Source organism: Oryctolagus cuniculus, chromosome 6 (genome assembly GCF_964237555.1).
Source record: "Oryctolagus cuniculus chromosome 6, mOryCun1.1, whole genome shotgun sequence".
Classification (NCBI taxonomy): Eukaryota; Metazoa; Chordata; class Mammalia; order Lagomorpha; family Leporidae; genus Oryctolagus; species Oryctolagus cuniculus.
The window spans coordinates 29142380-29159688 of NC_091437.1; the positions used below are offsets into that span (position 1 = coordinate 29142380).

The 17309-nt window shown below is 44.4% G+C and overlaps 1 protein-coding gene across 1 annotated transcript in view; it reads right to left on the reverse strand.

The window, feature by feature from the left end:
* LOC100354169 (protein diaphanous homolog 1) overlaps nt 1-17309 on the reverse strand; it is a gene marked incomplete in the record, with an annotated part of 119726 nt that overhangs the window by 71302 nt on the left and 31115 nt on the right. Inside the window, 3 exon segments of the mRNA XM_070076227.1 lie at nt 285-386; nt 5814-5969; nt 6855-6881. Coding sequence (XP_069932328.1) covers nt 285-386; nt 5814-5969; nt 6855-6881 — 285 coding nt within the window.

Sequence of the window (17309 nt, forward strand, 5' to 3'; positions counted from 1 at the left end):
GACTAAAACATTAGTCACTATGGTATCGGGACAGAAACCCATCACCCATACGTAACACTAATTTAGGAGCGACTCAGATTTCCTATCCCATTTCCCATACATATTTCATGAAGATTTAATCAGGAAAAAAGTACGTAAGGATGAATAAGTCAAATAAAAGACTGAAAATGAGTAGGCTTATTATATAATGGAATGAGGTATACTAAGGAAGACATAAAATAAATAGCATTTGCAAAATAAAACAGGTCCAAGAGAAGGGCACGGTCCTTATACCCATGACTTACAGCCTGTGAGGTGTGGAAGTACTGAGACAACATTTCTCTCTTGATGATAATGTCTTTCTCCCTCAAAGGTTGCTGTTTCTCCTCATTTAGGTTCATATCCAGCTGGTAAATGAAGACAAAAAGAAAACATACTTGAACTCTTTACAAGTTTTTACTGTTCAGTAGTTTACTTAGTGTAGAATTGAGCATGTTAAATGATTATTGAATAAATTTTTTTGATCATAGTTTATGAAAACCCTTTAGGGATAAATGTAGTTAAAATTTTAGTTTAGGGTTAGCAGGTTAAAGACACAGCCTGGCATCCCATATGGGCACCAGTTAGAATCCTGGCTGCTCCACTTATGATCCAATTCCCCGCTAATGTACCTGGGAAAGCAGCAGAGTATGGCCCAAGTCCTTGGGCCCCTGCACCCATGTAGGAGACTAGGAGGAGGCTCCTGGCTTCTGGCTTTGGATCGGCTCCATTCCGGCTGTTGAGGCCAACTGGGGAGTAAACTAGCATATGGAAGACCTCTCTCTCTGTTTCTACTTCTCTCTGTAGCTCTTTCAAATAAATAAAATAAATCTTTAATAAAAAATTTAGTTTAAACTTAATTATTTGAAAAGCAGAAAGACAGAGAAACGGAGAAATGGTACACAGATAGAGATCTCCCAACCACTTGTTCACTCCCCGAATGTCTACAATAGCTAGGGTTGTAACAAGCCAATACCAGGTGTTAGGAACTCAAGCCAGGTCTCCCAGTCGGGTGGCCAGGACCCAACCACTTGAGCCATCATCTGCAGTATCTCAGGGAGTGCACTAGCAGGGAGCCAGAATCAGGAATAGAGCCAAGAGTCAAATTTCAGGTACTCTGATATGAAATGTGGGCATTTCCAGCACTTTCCCCCCCGCTAAGATTTTTTTTTTTTTTTTTTTTTTTTTTTTTTTTTTTGACAGGTAGAGTGGACAGTGAGAGAGAGAGACAGAGAGAAAGGTCTTCCTTTGCCATTGGTTCACCCTCCAATGGCCGCCGCGGCCGGCGCGCTGCGGCCGGCGCACCGCGCTGATCCGATGGCAGGAGCCAGGAGCCAGGTGCTTTTCCTGGTCTCCCTTGGGGTGCAGGGCCCAAGCACCTGGGCCATCCTCCACTGCACTCCCTGGCCACAGCAGAGAGCTGGCCTGGAAGAGGGGCTACCGGGATAGAATCCGGCGCCCCAAACGGGACTAGAACCCGGTGTGCTGGCGCCGCTAGGCGGAGGATTAGCCTAGTGAGCCGCGGCGCCGGCCTGCCCCCTAAGATTTATGTTTGCAGCCGGCGCCGCGGCTCACTAGGCTAATCCTCCGCCTGCGGCACCAGCACACGGGGCTCTAGTCCCGGCTGGGGTGCCAGATTCTGTCCCAGTTGCCCCTCTTCCAGGCCAGCTCTCTGCTGTGACCCAGGAGTGCAGTGGAGGATGGCCCAAGTGCTTGGGCCCTGCACCCGCATGGGAGACCAGGAGAAGCACCTGGCTCCTGCCATCGGATCAGCGCGGTGCGCTGGCCGCAGCGCACCAGCTGCAGCGGCCATTGGAGGGTGAACCAACGGTAAAGGAAGACCTTTCTCTCTGTCTCTCTCTCTCACTGTCCACTCTGCCTGTCAAAAAAAAAAAAAAAAAAAAAAATTATGTTTGTTTATTTGAAAGGTAGAGTGACAGAGAAGCAGAGATTTCCCATCTGCTGGTTCTCTTTCCACATGGCTGCCGAAAGCCAAGGCTGGGCTAGGCCAAAGTCAGGAGCCAGGAAATTCACCTAAGTCTCTCAAAAGGGTGAAAGCGACCTACCAGAGCCATTCTCTGCGGCAGCATTAGTAGGGAGCTGAATTGGAAGCCAAGTGGCTAGGACTCAAACCAGCATTCTGATACAGGATGCCAGCATCATAATTTTAATGCCTACCTGTCTCCAGAAATTTTAATGCATATACATTAACTTCTTTTAATTTTTATTTATTTATTTATTTAATTTTTTTTGACATGCAGAGTGGACAGTGAGAGAGAGAATCAGAGAGAAAGGTCTTCCTTTGCCATTGGTTCACCCTCCAATGGCCGCCGCGGCCGGCGTGCTGCAGCCGGCGCACTGCGCTGATCCGATGGCAGGAGCCAGGTGCTTCTCCTGGTCTCCCATGGGGTACAGGGCCCAAGCACCTGGGCCATCCTCCACTGCACTCCCTGGCCACAGCAGAGAGCTGGACTGGAAGATGGGCAACCGGGACAGAATCCAGCACCCCGACCGGGACTAGAACCCAGTGTGCTGGCGCCGCAAGGCGGATGATTAGCCTAGTGAGCCGCTGCACCGGCCACATTAACTTTTTTTTTAAGCTTTTTATTTATTTATTCGACAGGTGGAGTTACAGTGAGGGAGACAGAAAGGTCTTCCTTCCGTTGGTTCACTCCCCAAATGGCCACAACGGCTGGAGCTATGCCAATCCAAAGCCAGGAGCCAGGTGCCTCTTTCTGGTCTTCCATGTGGGTGTAGGGCCCAAGGACCTGGGCCATCCTCCACTGCCCTCCCGGGCCACAGAAGAGGGCTGGACTGGAAGAGGAGCAACCGGGACTAAAACCAGCATCGCAGGCGGAGGATTACCCTAGTGCGCCATGGCACCGGCCTCTAACTTTTTTCATGAGAAAAATGGACTCAGTACAGATGAAAATTTTATTTTGTATTATTGACATAAAAGCATACATAATTTTTTTTTGCATTCAAGATGGACTTCAGATTGAAGTACTGGACAACTGGTATCCTTCAAACACCAGCAAAATTTGCACCAACTTTGTGGCCTAAATACTCATTAGAAAGTGGTTAACTCAGTTTCTTTTAAAAACTCCTTTCCCATAAAGAAAGAACTGGAAACTCTGATAAAGCACAGCCTCATGCAAAGATACAAATTGGATTAAGTTCAGCATACTTCTTAGGAAACTGCTCTACTTGAGGCGATCACATGTACAGTCTTATGTCTCAGCCCAGTAACTTAGCATAAATTTAACAAGTTAAAAATGTTGTTTGAAATGGGGAAAGTGTGCAAGGGCAAAAAAAAATGAATTCCTTCTGCAAGTAGCAAGTAGCAATATTAATTTGAAGTTTCTCTGACTTAATTCCTGTGTTTTTTTTTCTTTTTTCAAAAAAATGAGACATAGAAGTTGCAAAGTAGTGGCCATCAGGTTGAATCAGGCCCAAAGAAAAATACATTTTACAGGGCCAGAATTGTGGCGTAGTGGATAAAGCTGCCACCTACAACGCCAGCATCCCACATGGGCAGCAGTTTGAGTCTAGGCCACACCACTTCCAATCCAGTTCTCTGCTAATGTGCCTCAGAAAGCAGAAGATGGTCCAAGTGCTTGGACCCCTGCACTCAGAGGAAGCTCCTGGCTTCAGCTGTCCCAGCCCTGGTCATTACAGCCATTTAGGAGGTAAACCAGATCTGTCTTTCCCTCCTCCCTCTAACTCTGCCTTTCAAATAAATAAATTTCCCTGGTTTCAGCGTGGTTATATGAGGTTATATGAGGAGTGAACCAGCAGATGGAAGATCTTTCTCTCAACCTTCTCCCGCCACCCTATAACTCTGCCTTTCAAACAAATAAATAAATGATCTTTCATAAAAAAAAAAAAAATACAGATCTCTGGTAAAACAGCACCAAAGGATAAAAGTATCAAATTTCAGATTGTGGGAAATCCAATGGGTCAAATTTTCTACATCAATAGTGAGAATTAAAAAAGAGAAAAGGAAATCTATGGACTTAATGAAAATGAATAACAGCTAGCATTGTGGCACAGCAGGTTAAATGGCAATTCAAACTCCAGAGGTTTAATTTCTGATGCAGCTCCCTGCCAAGATACCCGAGAAAGCAGTAGATAATGGTCAAGTTCTTGGTCTCCTGCCACCCACATGGGAGACCAGGATAGAATTTCAGGCTCCTAGGTTTGGCCTGGCCCAGCCCTGGCCTTGGCAGCCAGTTGAGGAGGTCAGGGCTGGGCCAGTGGATGGAGGATCTCCTGCTCTCTGTAACTCTGCCTTTCAAATAATCTTTTTTTTTTTAAAATGAAACTGAGGATATCAGTATAATGGACCTAACTTGGAATTTTGATTTGAACAATTTTTTTTAAAAAATGACCTATCTTGGGAAATACAAATCCTACAATATGTGATATTACTCAAGAATTATTTTCAAAAATTAAATTATAGATTTCTGGCTGCTTTTGAAAAACAGAAAAATCTGTGGCTCTATATCACTTTGGAATGGGCTAACATTCCCAGTAGAATACTATCACCTTCCAGAACTGAGCTGTGACCTATCTTATTAACAAAAATGTCAGAAGTCCCTTTTTCATTTACCACTTTCTCTTTTCCTTTGTAGCATAGTCTGTCCACCCTGTTTAATTTATGTATGTGACCTGTATGGCCCAAAAGCCATCTAAATTTGCAATCCAGTGCTAAGAGATTGTCTTGATAAACTATACCCTTAACACTCTTTGAATATTAAGAGACAGATCGAGGGCTAAGTGTTTGGCATAGCAGTTAAGTCGCAGTTTGGACACCCACTTCCCATACAGATGGGCATGATTCGAGTCCCGGTTCCTTCACTTCGGACCCAGCTTCCTGCTAATGCCTAGGAGGCCAATGATGGCTCAAGTAGTTGGATCCCCGCCACTGAAGTGAGTTCCAGGCTCTTGGTTTCAGTATGCCCAGCTCTGGCTATTGTGGCCATTTGGGGAGTAAACCAGCAGATGGAAGGTCTTTCAGCCTTTCGAACAAAATGAAAATAAATAAATGTAAACAAATACACAGACTGAAAGAGTCAGTGAAAAATAACAGCAGTAGCATAGTTGGGTGATTACTATGTAACAGGCCCTGAGTTAAGGATTTTAAGCCTTTTAATTAAGTCAGGCCTGCTACCAGTCTCTATTTGAGTCTGAGTCCCTGCAACACAAAGGTTTTATGAAACCTTATAAAGCAGATACTCAACTTTCTAAGACTTTCAACTAGTGGACACTGAGTGTGCCTCACAGAAGATAGTAACATTCACCCATACTTCAAACTCCACTTCAAAGGTCTTCTAGTGATTATAGTAGCATCAGCACTCTCTTTCCAGACTCACCACTAATTGGGTACTGTGGGCAAACAATGCCTTACCATCTCTAGTTTCTTCTTCGTGTGGAGTTCATTGTGAATGCTACAATACTTCATCTACTCTGGCTTAACCAAAAGGTGGGGTCTATAGTACCACAGGTGGAATCACCTATGTCTTTGAGGCTAAGACATCGCTGAGCAGAAGGACAATTAAAAGATGGTAAGTGATCTGATATTTCCAAGTCTACTCACAGATTCTAACCTTACAGACTGGTTCTTGTACATTTAGTCCCTTGGGTAACAGGATTAATATTAAAAAGTTCTATATTAAGCTTGGAATTCTTTATAATAAAGGGCTACTGAAGAGGAAATGTGTATTAAAAAAGAGCCCACCATGCTCATAAATGCATTTTTAAGAACAAACAAAATTTGGAAGTGGGAAACTTACCAACATCTGTTCGAAGAGAACTAAAATTTGCTCATCTGAATAATCGGGTAAGGGCTGTGCTGTGGGATCATCTCCATATGATGCAGAAGAATTTCTATGAGCAGAATTGGGCTTTTCCTTTTCTTTCTTTATTCTCATGCTAGTAAATCTCTCCAGCTGAGGAAAAAAAAAATATTAGAGATCCATTTTCATTTACACAACAAACTACCCTTTAACTTCATACATATGCATGGTTCCTCCGGTTTATGAGCTCAGGACTTTCCTGCCATGAAAAGAACAAATCAGCCTTCCTCATATCTAATGTACTATACCAAGTCTGTGTTCTCATCCACATTCAATGATAAATGGACTGAAGCACAAAGATTCCAAATCTCCCTAAAAGGAAAGAACTAGGTTTCTGATCTCCCCTGTCATTCCTTACCTTCTAGTAGCACAGAACTAAAATCGTGTCCCGTTCAGAGCTATCAATAAAATGCCCTTTGTTTCCTCCATGCTATCCAAAAATAAATGTGCCCTGGCGCCCAGAGGATCCCTCTCTTCAAGAGGTAACTATGAGCACAGATTTTAATAGCTATAAGTCAAACAGGATAAACAACTACATACCTCAAAACCAGGAACCATTCTCTTCCATTCACTTCACAGCACTTGTGTTATGCTCTTTGCATGACAGCTAGTCAGCAAAGAATATCAGGTACCTCAGAGATACACATGCCATCCCTCCACCAATGAACCACTGCCTCAGGTACAGATGCTCCCGCTTACTGGCTCAATCCGTTTGAAAATAAGAGTAATACCTGCAAGCACTGTGAGCTTCCAGTGTCACAAGTGGCTTCCAAACTGTGAGTCTGCTTAGAGTTTAAAGAGCGTGCCTAACTTTGGAAGCTAATGAACATGCCAAGGAAATGCATGCAGTCAGCCAAATGCAGAGCCAAGAGTTAGGAAAAACTTCGTATTCTTAGACCCCATTAACCATTATAATCACAGAACGTCCAAGTTAGGAAATGAGACAGAACATGCACATGCCAAACAAAATTTCCTTACCTCATCTGCCATGAGCCGCTTCAGAGTCTAGGAAATAGAAAAAAGGAATAAGAAAAAGAGAAGAGAGATCAGTGAAATGCCAAGAAACCTTCCAAACACCAGATGGGTTGGTGAAAAAGGCAGAGAAAACAAACTGAAAGGATCTTTCCAACTTTTTGCATGCTGAATTTCTACCAAAGTATTCTTAGCACACTCTCTCAGGTAAGGGGCTGGAAGAGTCTTACGGACATTACCATGACTCTTCAAAGATTGAGAACTGAACTGACTATACAACTGATGACTGCCAAACTCATGAATGTGAACTCCATAGTAAACAAACAAGGAGATGTAAATGCAATCCACGATGAGATACCACTTCACACCTCAAATGGGCAAGAATCTGCAGGTCTGTCTACTTGTAAGGCAGCAGGCACTCTCACCACAGCTGGTGGTGGTATAAACACAGCCACAGGCTCTCTGGAAACCAGGAAGGCACTATCTAGTATGCACACACATTGCAAGTCAACAAACCTACTGCTATGTTTCTATCCTGCTGATATTTGCACATATGTGGCAGCACCCATGTAACAAGAGTGTGCAGAGTAACACTAGAACACCTAAACACAACAATCTGGACAACTATCAAGAGTAGAAGGTGGGGGCCTGCATTGTGGCACAGCAGTCGAAGCTGCCACCACCTGAGTCACTGGCATCCCATATGGGTGCTGGTTCGAGGCCCAACTGCTCTACTTCTGATTCAGCTCCCACAATGTACTTGCGAAATCAGTAGAGGGTGGCACAAGTACTTGAGCCCCTGCCATCCACATGGGAGACCCAGACGGAGTTCCTGGCTGCTGGCTTTGGCCATACCCAGTCCAAAAATAGCCCTTGCTCTTAGGCCATCTGGGGAGTGAACCAGTAGATAGAAGATCTTCTTCTCTTTCTCTCCCTCTAACACTGCCTTTCAAATAAGAATGAATAAAATTTTTAAAAAGATTTATTTATTTATCTGAAACGTAGAGTTAGAGACAGAGGGAGAGACAGAAAGGTCTTTCATTCCCTGGTTCACTCCCCAGATGGCCATTAATGGCCAGAGATGAGCTGATCCGAAGCCAGGAGCTTCTTCTGGGTCTCCCACGTGGGTGCAGGGCTCCATGCACTTGGGACATCTTCCATTGCTTTCCCAGGCCATTAGCAGAGAACTGGATGGGAAGAGGAGCAGCTGGGACATGAACCCGAACCCATATGGGATGTCAGCACCACAGGTGGAGGTTTTTAGCCCACTACGCCATGGCGTCGGTCCCAAAATAAAACTTTAAAAAAATTGACATCACTAACAATGGGACAAACTGGCATTACCTTAAAAAAAAGAATTCTGACGGGGAAAGAGACAAAGTGATTTGCGGGATACATTAATTAATGGATTTTGACTACATGAAGTTTATAATCATTCTGTATGTTTCCTGTTCTCTTCTGTGTACATGTTCTATTTTAGGGTAAAAATATCTGCAGATTTAAGAAAGCAGCAATCTTTCTTTGACCTAATTGTAAACCATATTTCTTTCATGTTAATGTTCTGGAAGAGTTCAATAAATGTCCCTTGGTGAATCTTCCTCAACTAATTAAAAACTACTTCTGGCCCTGCCACAAAATTATTATTCTAATCTTTTTATGGATAGGAAAAATCCGTATCATGACACCCATGTTCCCCACATCACAATACAGTTAAATTCAATGCACAGTGGGAATTAATATCACCCTCTATGGTCCAGAGGAGGTCAAGCTTCCACCAGCTGAGTGCTAATCACTCACCTGACACCCTAAGGACCCTGCCAGGCATCCATGAATTTATGGTTATCTGCATGTGCTGCTTACAGGGAGCAAAGGCAGAAGGATGAAGAGGCAGAGAAAGTACCACCTACGGAGACCAACAACACAGTTCCTTTTGTCACCACTCTAAGTCACTTGGAAAACAGAAGTGGAACAAACCACAAACGAAATGAGCATATACAGTTCAGGTTGCCATATCCAAGATTAAACTTACTTGCTCCTAGAGAATTACTTCCAAAACCTGTTCCCTAAGCTCAAAATGTTCACAAAGAACCAAACCAATGTTTGCAAACAACTCTGGTAATAATATGAAGTAATACACACACACACACACACACACATTCACAGCTGCAGCTTAAGTTAAAGCAAACCGGCAACTCTTTCTTTCTGCTTATACACCTCTCCCCCATCCATTTCCAGTATCACTGCTCAGATTCATGCCATCACCGTCTCCAGCTGGATTTTCTACAACAGACTCTGAACTGATTTCCCTGCCTTCAGTTCTGTCTGCCCCAAATCACATCCATTTTCCATGCTACATCCAAGAGTAATCTCTAAAAAGCCAAGCAGTCCATGCTATTTCTCCATTAAAACTCTTCAATAGCTCCCCACTGCCCTTAGGTTAGATCCAAATCTCCTAGCATATATGACCCCTCTGGGTTTTATTCCCTAGTCTCATGCATCACTCCACCTCAAACACTATCTTTTGATCATACTGAACCAGCTGCATACCCACAACCTAATGCCCTCACCACCCCACACCTCCCCAGGCTGCTGCCTCCTCAGTCTAGACGGTGCCTTCAAGGCTAACTCCAACAGGCCAAACAGCACCATGTCTCCTCTAATTGCATGGGTACCTCTCTCAGTGTTTCCACAGTAACAAGCACTTGGCTGTCTCCCAGCACTAATAGTGGATTATTATTGTCTTTTGATTGTCTGACTCCTCTACCCTTTCCAGACTAAGTTCCTTGAGAGCAGAGCCTGGAATTTAGTCATTATATCTTCTATAAACAAATATGATAACCTGGGGCTGCTTCCCCAAAACACCAATCCCTGGAGAAGCCTTGAGTCTACTCCATCTCTTCATTGTCTCAGTGAAGAAACTGAAACCCAGACAGGAACATAAACCACTGAAGTCACATGATTAGGGTCTGAGTTGGAACTGGAACTCAGGTATCCAGATTCCAAAATCCCAAAATATTTGCAAACCCCCAGTTCTCCTGCCTTGTTCCTACTTAATAATGCCTACTAACTCTTGACTTTAGAAAAGCAAATGCATCTGTTCTTAAAAAGGAATATAATATTCTCTTGTGCTTTACAGAGGCATCTTTAGAGGCACCTTTGATTCTTTTTTTTTTTTTTTTTGACAGGCAGAGTGGACAGTGAGAGAGAGAGACAGAGAGAAAGGTCTTCCTTTTGCCATTGGTTCACCCTCCAATGGCCGCCGCGGCCGGCACACTGCGGCAGGCGCACCGCGCTGATCCGATGGCAGGAGCCAGGTACTTATCCTGGTCTCCCATGGGGTGCAGGGCCCAAGCACTTGGGCCATCCTCCACTGCATTCCCTGGCCACGGCAGAGAGCTGGCCTGGAAGAGGGGCAACCGGGACAGAATCCAGCGCCCCGACCAGGACTAGAACCTGGTGTGCCGGCGCTGCAAGGTGAAGGATTAGCCTAGTGAGCCGCGGCGCCGGCCACCTTTGATTCTTTAAAACACTTACAAGGGGCGGGCAGGTGCCTGCTGGTAAAATGCTAGTTAAGACGCCCGTGTCTCCTCTGTTAGACCTGGCTCCATCTCTTCATTCCAGTTTGCTGCTAACACAAACTGTTGGAGGCAGCAGTGATGACTCAAATAATCAGGTTCCTGCCACCCATGTGGGAAACAGGGATTGAGTTTCCAGCTCCAGGCCTCTGACCCGGGGCCTTGAGACATTTGGGAAGTGAACCAGTGGATGGGAGATCTGTTTCTCATTCTGTTTTTCTGGCTCTCAAATAACTAAATCAATGTTCAGAACTGCCCATATTTTAGCACTCAGTTCAGTTTTATAAAGATAGTAAGAAATAGGTGCAGTACAAAAGCTGCATTTCTTCAGTAGTCCAACAGAGGGCAGCAACAACCAGCAAAGTGAATTACAGTAGAGACAATTCTGTTTCAGAATCCGAGAGTATACTCAAGCTGCAAGCTTAATTATGGAAATAGAATCTATTGTTATAGTATAGTGAGGGTATATTGCTTATTGACTTAATATTATGTGTATACTTATTGTAGAGAAACAGCTTTGTTCGTTTTTTTTTTTAATCGTGGCATTTCTGGTTTCCCAGACTCTGAGAAGTTCCTAAATCGTAAGTTAAAACAAACAAACAAACAAACAAAACAACCTAAAAATAGCAGAGTCCAAGAAGACATCTACTACAGTAGCATTTTATGCCTTATGCCTCAAACATACAAACTTTTTAAAACAAAATCTCTTATCGTCCTACCTACCTCTAAACGCTTCACTCCCATCATTCTCTTTGCTGTTAGTTCTTTTCTGCCTCCAAACCAAACCCTTACTGTGCTAGCTAGGCTATGGTAAATACCTCATTTCCTGTCCCTTCTACTGCATCCCCTACTAAACCCTTATAGAAACTAAAGGAAGGCCGGCGCCGCGGCTCACTAGGCTAATCCTCCACCTTGTGGCGCCGGCACACCAGGTTCTAGTCCTGGTCAGGGCGCCGGATTCTGTCCCGGTTGCCCCTCTTCCAGGCCAGCTCTCTGCTGTGGCCAGGGAGTGCAGTGGAGGATGGCCCAAGTGCTTGGGCCCTGCACCCCATGGGAGACCAGGATAAGCACCGCTCCTGCCATCGGATCAGCGCGGTGCGCCTGCCGCAGCGTGCCGGCTGTGGCGGCCATTGGAGGTGAACCAACAGCAAAAGGAAGACCTTTCTCTCTGTCTCTCTCTCTCACTGTCCATTCTGCCTGTAAAAAAGAAAAAAGAAAAAAAAAAAAAAAAAAAAACAAAGGAAGAATAAAAAAAGAAATTTTTAAAACATCAGCATCTGGCTCACAAATAGGAACTTCCAGGCAGAAAATGGCAGACTGAACCAAAGTGGTTTATCTTCTCCCTTATTAAAACCCCAATACATTTACAGAAAAGTGATTTTTAGGAAGAAAGCAATGATGGCAGGGAAGAGTTCACAAGACTAAAGAACATGGCCCCGCTATGCCACTGAGAAACTACCCTCTCTTTCTCTACCAGAAATCTAGAAGGCTCGTCTCACAAAATGGAAGAACACAGGGTCTCTAGATTGAGGAATGCCAGGCACCACTGTGAGCAGAGATCCTACATCAAAAAACAGAGTAAGTAAACCCATGTACCCTTTATATATACTGGGACACCCAGCACTGCCCCTTTACAACCCCACCCCAGTCTCTCAAAGAGCCCCAGCAGCCTAGCCTTTTCCCTTGAGGCAGAAGGTTAGAAGAATCTTCTCTGGACAATCAAAACACTACCGGGAACTACCGACACAGTCCAAGCACATCGCCTAGAGCTCTACTGTCCCATACAATGGTCACTAGACACAGGTTAACTGCTGCGGCCTTCTAATGTAGCTCGTGTAATTTTAAATTTTACTTTTTTTTTTTAATTTAAATTAAAAAATGGGATTTTGTCATGGTTAAACTACGCATGTTTGAACAACTGAAGTTGTATGTGAATTTACTTTTTCTTTGGTAAATTTATGGAATCTAAACAAAGATAAAGTATTCTTTGTAAAAATTTAGCATCTGACCTGGGCACAGCTTCTTCAGTTTGACCAATTACCTATCTACAGGGGTGGGTGTTACGGCACAGTAAGTTAAGCTGTCATGTGGGACACCCACATCCCACGCTGAAATGCCTGCTCTCCACTCCCACTTCTGCTTCGGATCCACCTTCCTGCTAATGTGCCTGGGGAGGCAGCAAAAGATGGCCCAAGTATCTGAGTTCCTGCCATCCCTGTAGATAGGTAATATATCTAGGCAAACTAGACAGATAGGGAAACTGAGCCCCTGGCTACCGGGCTCAGTTTCCTAGTCCAAGCTGTTCTGAGCTTTTGGGGACTGAACCAACAGATACAAGATCACTCCCTCCCTCTCTTTCTGCTATACAAATAAGTAAATAAATAATTAAACCCGGGCCAGCACCGTGGCATAGTGGGTAACCTGCAGTACTGGCATCAAATCTGAGCATTAGTTTTGAGTCCTGGCTGCTCCACTTCCAATCAAGCTCTCTGCTGTGGCCTGGAAAAGCAGAAGATGCCCCAAGTCCTTGGGCCCCTGCACCCATGAGGAACACCCAAAAGAAGCTTCAGGCTCTTGGCTTTGGATCAGCCCAGCTCTGCCCATTGTGGCAATTTGGGGAGTGAACCAGCAGGTGGAAGCCCTCTGTCTCTCTGCCTCTGCTTCTGTAATTCTGTCTTTCAAATAAATAAACAAATCTTTTTTTTAAGTGTCTACCCAAAACTGTATCTAATTCAGAGGAAGGCACAAATGTCCCCTCACCACTCCTTTCAACTGTCCTAGCTTACTTAACGCATTAAGAAAATAAGAGGATTGCTGGCGCTGAGGCACAGGTTAATCCCGCCTGTGGTGCCAGCATCCCATATGGGTGCCAGTTCTAGTCCCAGCTGCTCCTCTTCCAGTCCAGATCTCTGCTATGGCCTGGGAAAGCAGTAGAAGATGGCCCAAGTGCTTGGGCCCCTGCATGCACAAGAGAGACCTGGAAGAAGCTCCTGGCTTCAGATCAGCACAGCTCCAGCTGCTGCTGCCATTTGGGGAGTGAACCAGCAGAAAACAAGACCTTTCTCTCTGTCTCTCTCACTGTCTGTAACTCTACATCTCAAATAAATAAATATTTAAAAATTAAAAAATTAAAAAAAAAAAAGGACAGGACAGTTGTTTGGCCTAGCTGGTTAAGACACTTGCATTCCATATCAAGACTGCCTGGGTTCAACACTACCTCCAAGTTCTGACTCCAGCTTCTTGTTAACATGAATGCCAAATGCCAGGAGGCAGTGGTGGCTCAAGTGATAAACTGGGCTTCTGCCACCCACATGGGAGACCTGGGTTAAATTCCTAGCTCCTGACTTCAGTCGGCCCCAGCCTTCAGGCATTTGGGGAATGAATTAGCAGATAGGAGCTCTCTCTGCTTAAAACAAGAAAAAAATTCTGCTTGAACTAATAAGCACTTACATTAAGGTTGCAGGAGACAAGGTTAATATAAAGAGTTAGTCGCTTTCCTCATACCAGCAGTGAATGGATGAAATTTAAAATCAAAAACATATCACTTATATTAGCATCCCTCAAAATGAAGTAGGTATACATCTAAAAAAAATATAATATCTCTATGAGGAAAACTGTAAAACTCTGAAGAACAAAATAAGATAAAGAGATACAGCGATGGGAAGACTTAAAGCTAAGATGCTGGTTTTCTCGACTTGATTTATAAATTGTTCCAAACCGAATCTCAGCTGAAGTTAGTTAAAAAAAAAAAAAAGATTTATTTATTTGAAAGGCAGAATTACAGAGAAAGGAGCAGAGACAGAGCTCTTCCATCCACTGGTTCACTCCCTAGATGGCCACAATGTTCAGGGCTGAGCCAGGCCAATGCCAGGAGGCAGGAAATTCTTCCAATGCCTTCCACATGGGTCCAGGGTCCCAAGCTCTTGGGCCATCTTCTGCTGCTTTTCCAGGCACATCAGCAGAAAGCTGGATCGGAAGTGGAGCAGCTGGGAATCAAACCAGCGCTCACATGGGATGCTAGCCTTGCAGATAGTGGCTTAAACAACTATGCCGCAGCACCAAGCCCAGCTAAAGTTATCTCGTGGATGTAATAAACTCATTTTAAAGCGAGTATCCCAGGGGCCAGCGCTGTGGAACAGTGGGTTAACGCCCTGGCCTAAAGAGCCGGCATCCCATATGGGCGCTGGTTAGGGACCCGGCTGCTCCACTTCTGATCCAGCTCTCTGCTATGGCCTGGGAAAGCAGTAAGATGGCCCAAGTCCTTGGGCCCCTGTACCCACGTGGGAGACCTGGAAGAAGCTCCTGGCTTCGGATCAGCACAGCTCCGGCTGTTGCGGCCAACTGGGGAGTGAACCATTGGAAGAAGACCTCCCTCCCTCCCTCCCTCTCTCTCTCTCTCTCTCTCTCTGTGCCTCTCCTCTTTCTGTGTAACTCTTTCAAATAAATAGATAAATCTGTAAAAAAAAAAAAATAAAGTGAGTATCCCACACAATATTAAAGAAGAACAAAGTTGGAGGACTGCTATGGCTGGCATTTGAGGAGTGAAGAACAAAATGGGAGGACTGACACTTCAAGACTTGCTATAAAGCTACAGCCATCAAGACCATGTGGTACTAGCCAAAGAACAAATGCGTGAATGGAACAGAGTCCAGAAACAGATCCACAGAAGTACAGTTAATTGACTTTTGACAAAGAACAAAGGCAAGATAATGAAGTACAGACAGTCCTTTCAAAAACTGGTGCTGTAACAAATGGACATTCACTTGCCAAAACAAACCAAAAAAGGAATCTAGGCAGACCTTATCTCCTATACAAATGTTAACTCAAGATGGATCATATACCTAAATGGAAGATGACTAACTATGAAACTCCTAAAGAACACATAGGTGAAAATCTAGATGACCTTGGGTTCAGGGACCACTTTCCCGATACAATATAAGACAGGCTCCATGAACTAGTTAGTTCATAAGCTAGACTTCATTAAAAAAAAATTGTGTAAAAGATTTAAAGATTTATTTATTTATCTGAAAGTCAGAGCTACACAGAGGAGAGGCAGAGAGAGAGGGAGAGAGAGAGGTCTTCCATCCGACGGTTCACTCCCCAGTTGGCCACAACGGCCAGAACTGCGCCAGTCCGAAGCCAGGAGCCAGGAGCTTCCTCCTGGTCTCCCACATGGGTGCAGAGGCCCAAGGACTTGGGCCATCTTCCAGTGCTTTCCCAGGTCATAGCAGAGAGCTGGATCGGAAGTGGAGCATCCAGGTCTCGAACCGGCGCTCATATGGGATGCCGGCGCTTCAGGCCAGGGCATTAACCCACTGTGCCACAGCGCCGGCCCCTAGATTTCATTAAAATTTAAAACTGCTTTCTGAAAGTCACTGTTAAGAGAATGAGAAGACACAGACTAGAAGCAAACATTTGCAAAAGACACATCTGGTAAAGGACTACTTTCCAAAATATATAAAGAACACTTAAAACTCAACAACAAGAAAACAACTCTATTTTAAAAAGAAGGGGGTGGGCATTTGGTGCAGCAGTTAAGACACTGTTTGGCATGCCCATGCTCGTATTGGACTCATGCCTCCACTTCCATCCAGCGTCCAGCTAATGCACACCTGGGAGGCAGCTCACGCATTTGGGTCTCTGCCATCCATGTGGGAGACCTGGACTATGCTGGTGACTCCTGGCTTCAGCCTGGCCCAGTCCCAGCTGTTGCTGAACTTTGGATAGTCAATCAGCAAATGCAAAATCTCTCTCTGTGCCTTTCAAATAAAATTAAAATTAATTTTATACTTTATTAATTTTTAAGATTTTATTTCTATCTATTTGAAAGGCACAGCTACAGAGAAAGAGAGGGAGAAACGCAAAGAGAGATCTTCCATCCGCTGATTCATTCCCCAAATGACTACAATGGTCAGAGCTGTGGTGATCCAAAGCCAGAAGCCAGGAGCTTCTTCCAGGTCTCCCACATGGGTGCAGGGGCCCAAGCACTTGGGCCATCCTCAGCTGCTTTCCCAGGCCCATTAAGAGGGAGGTGGATCAGCAGTGGAGTAGCTGGGACTTTAACCAGTGCCGCAGGTGGAGGCTTACCCAGTGAGCCACAGTGCTGCCCCTACAAAATTTTTAAAAGGGTCAGATCTTAATGAGTACCTCAACAAAGAAGATATGCAGATTACAAATCTGAAAAGATGTTCCACCCCAAATGTCATCAGAGAAACATAAATTAAAAAAACACAAAATATGTATTAGAATGGCTATAATCCAGAACACTTCTGACACCACATTCTGAAGAGGACACAGAACAAAAACTTCATTCATTGCTGATGGAAATGCAAAAATGTAAAGGCAATTTGAAAATGCAAATTACTAAGTGAAAGAAGTTAATCTGTATTTCAACTACAAGACATTTTGGAAAAGCCAAAATTTATGCAGACAGTATAAAGATGAGTGATTGCAGTGGGTTAGGGGGGATGAACGGGTGGAGAACAGCAGCAAAGATACCCTGTATGATACTATAATGCCAGACATACCCATTCAAACCCACAGAATGTACAATGCAAGAGTGAATCCTACTGAATACTGGACTTTGGATAATTAGGACACGTCAGTTTAGGTTCATCAATGAAATAAATGTACCACTATGGTGTGGGGCATGGTGATAATGGGGGAGGCCAGGCATGGGTCAGGTAGGGGCATATGAGAAATCCCTGTGCCGTCCTCTCAATTTTGCTGTGAACCAGAAACTGCTTTTCAAAAAAGTCTTTAAGGGGTTGGCACTGTGGTGTAGTGGGTTAAGCTGCCACCTGCAGTACAGGCATCCCATATGGGTACCAGTTCCACACCCAGATGCTCCACTTGCGATCCAGCTCCCTGCTAACGTACCTAGGAA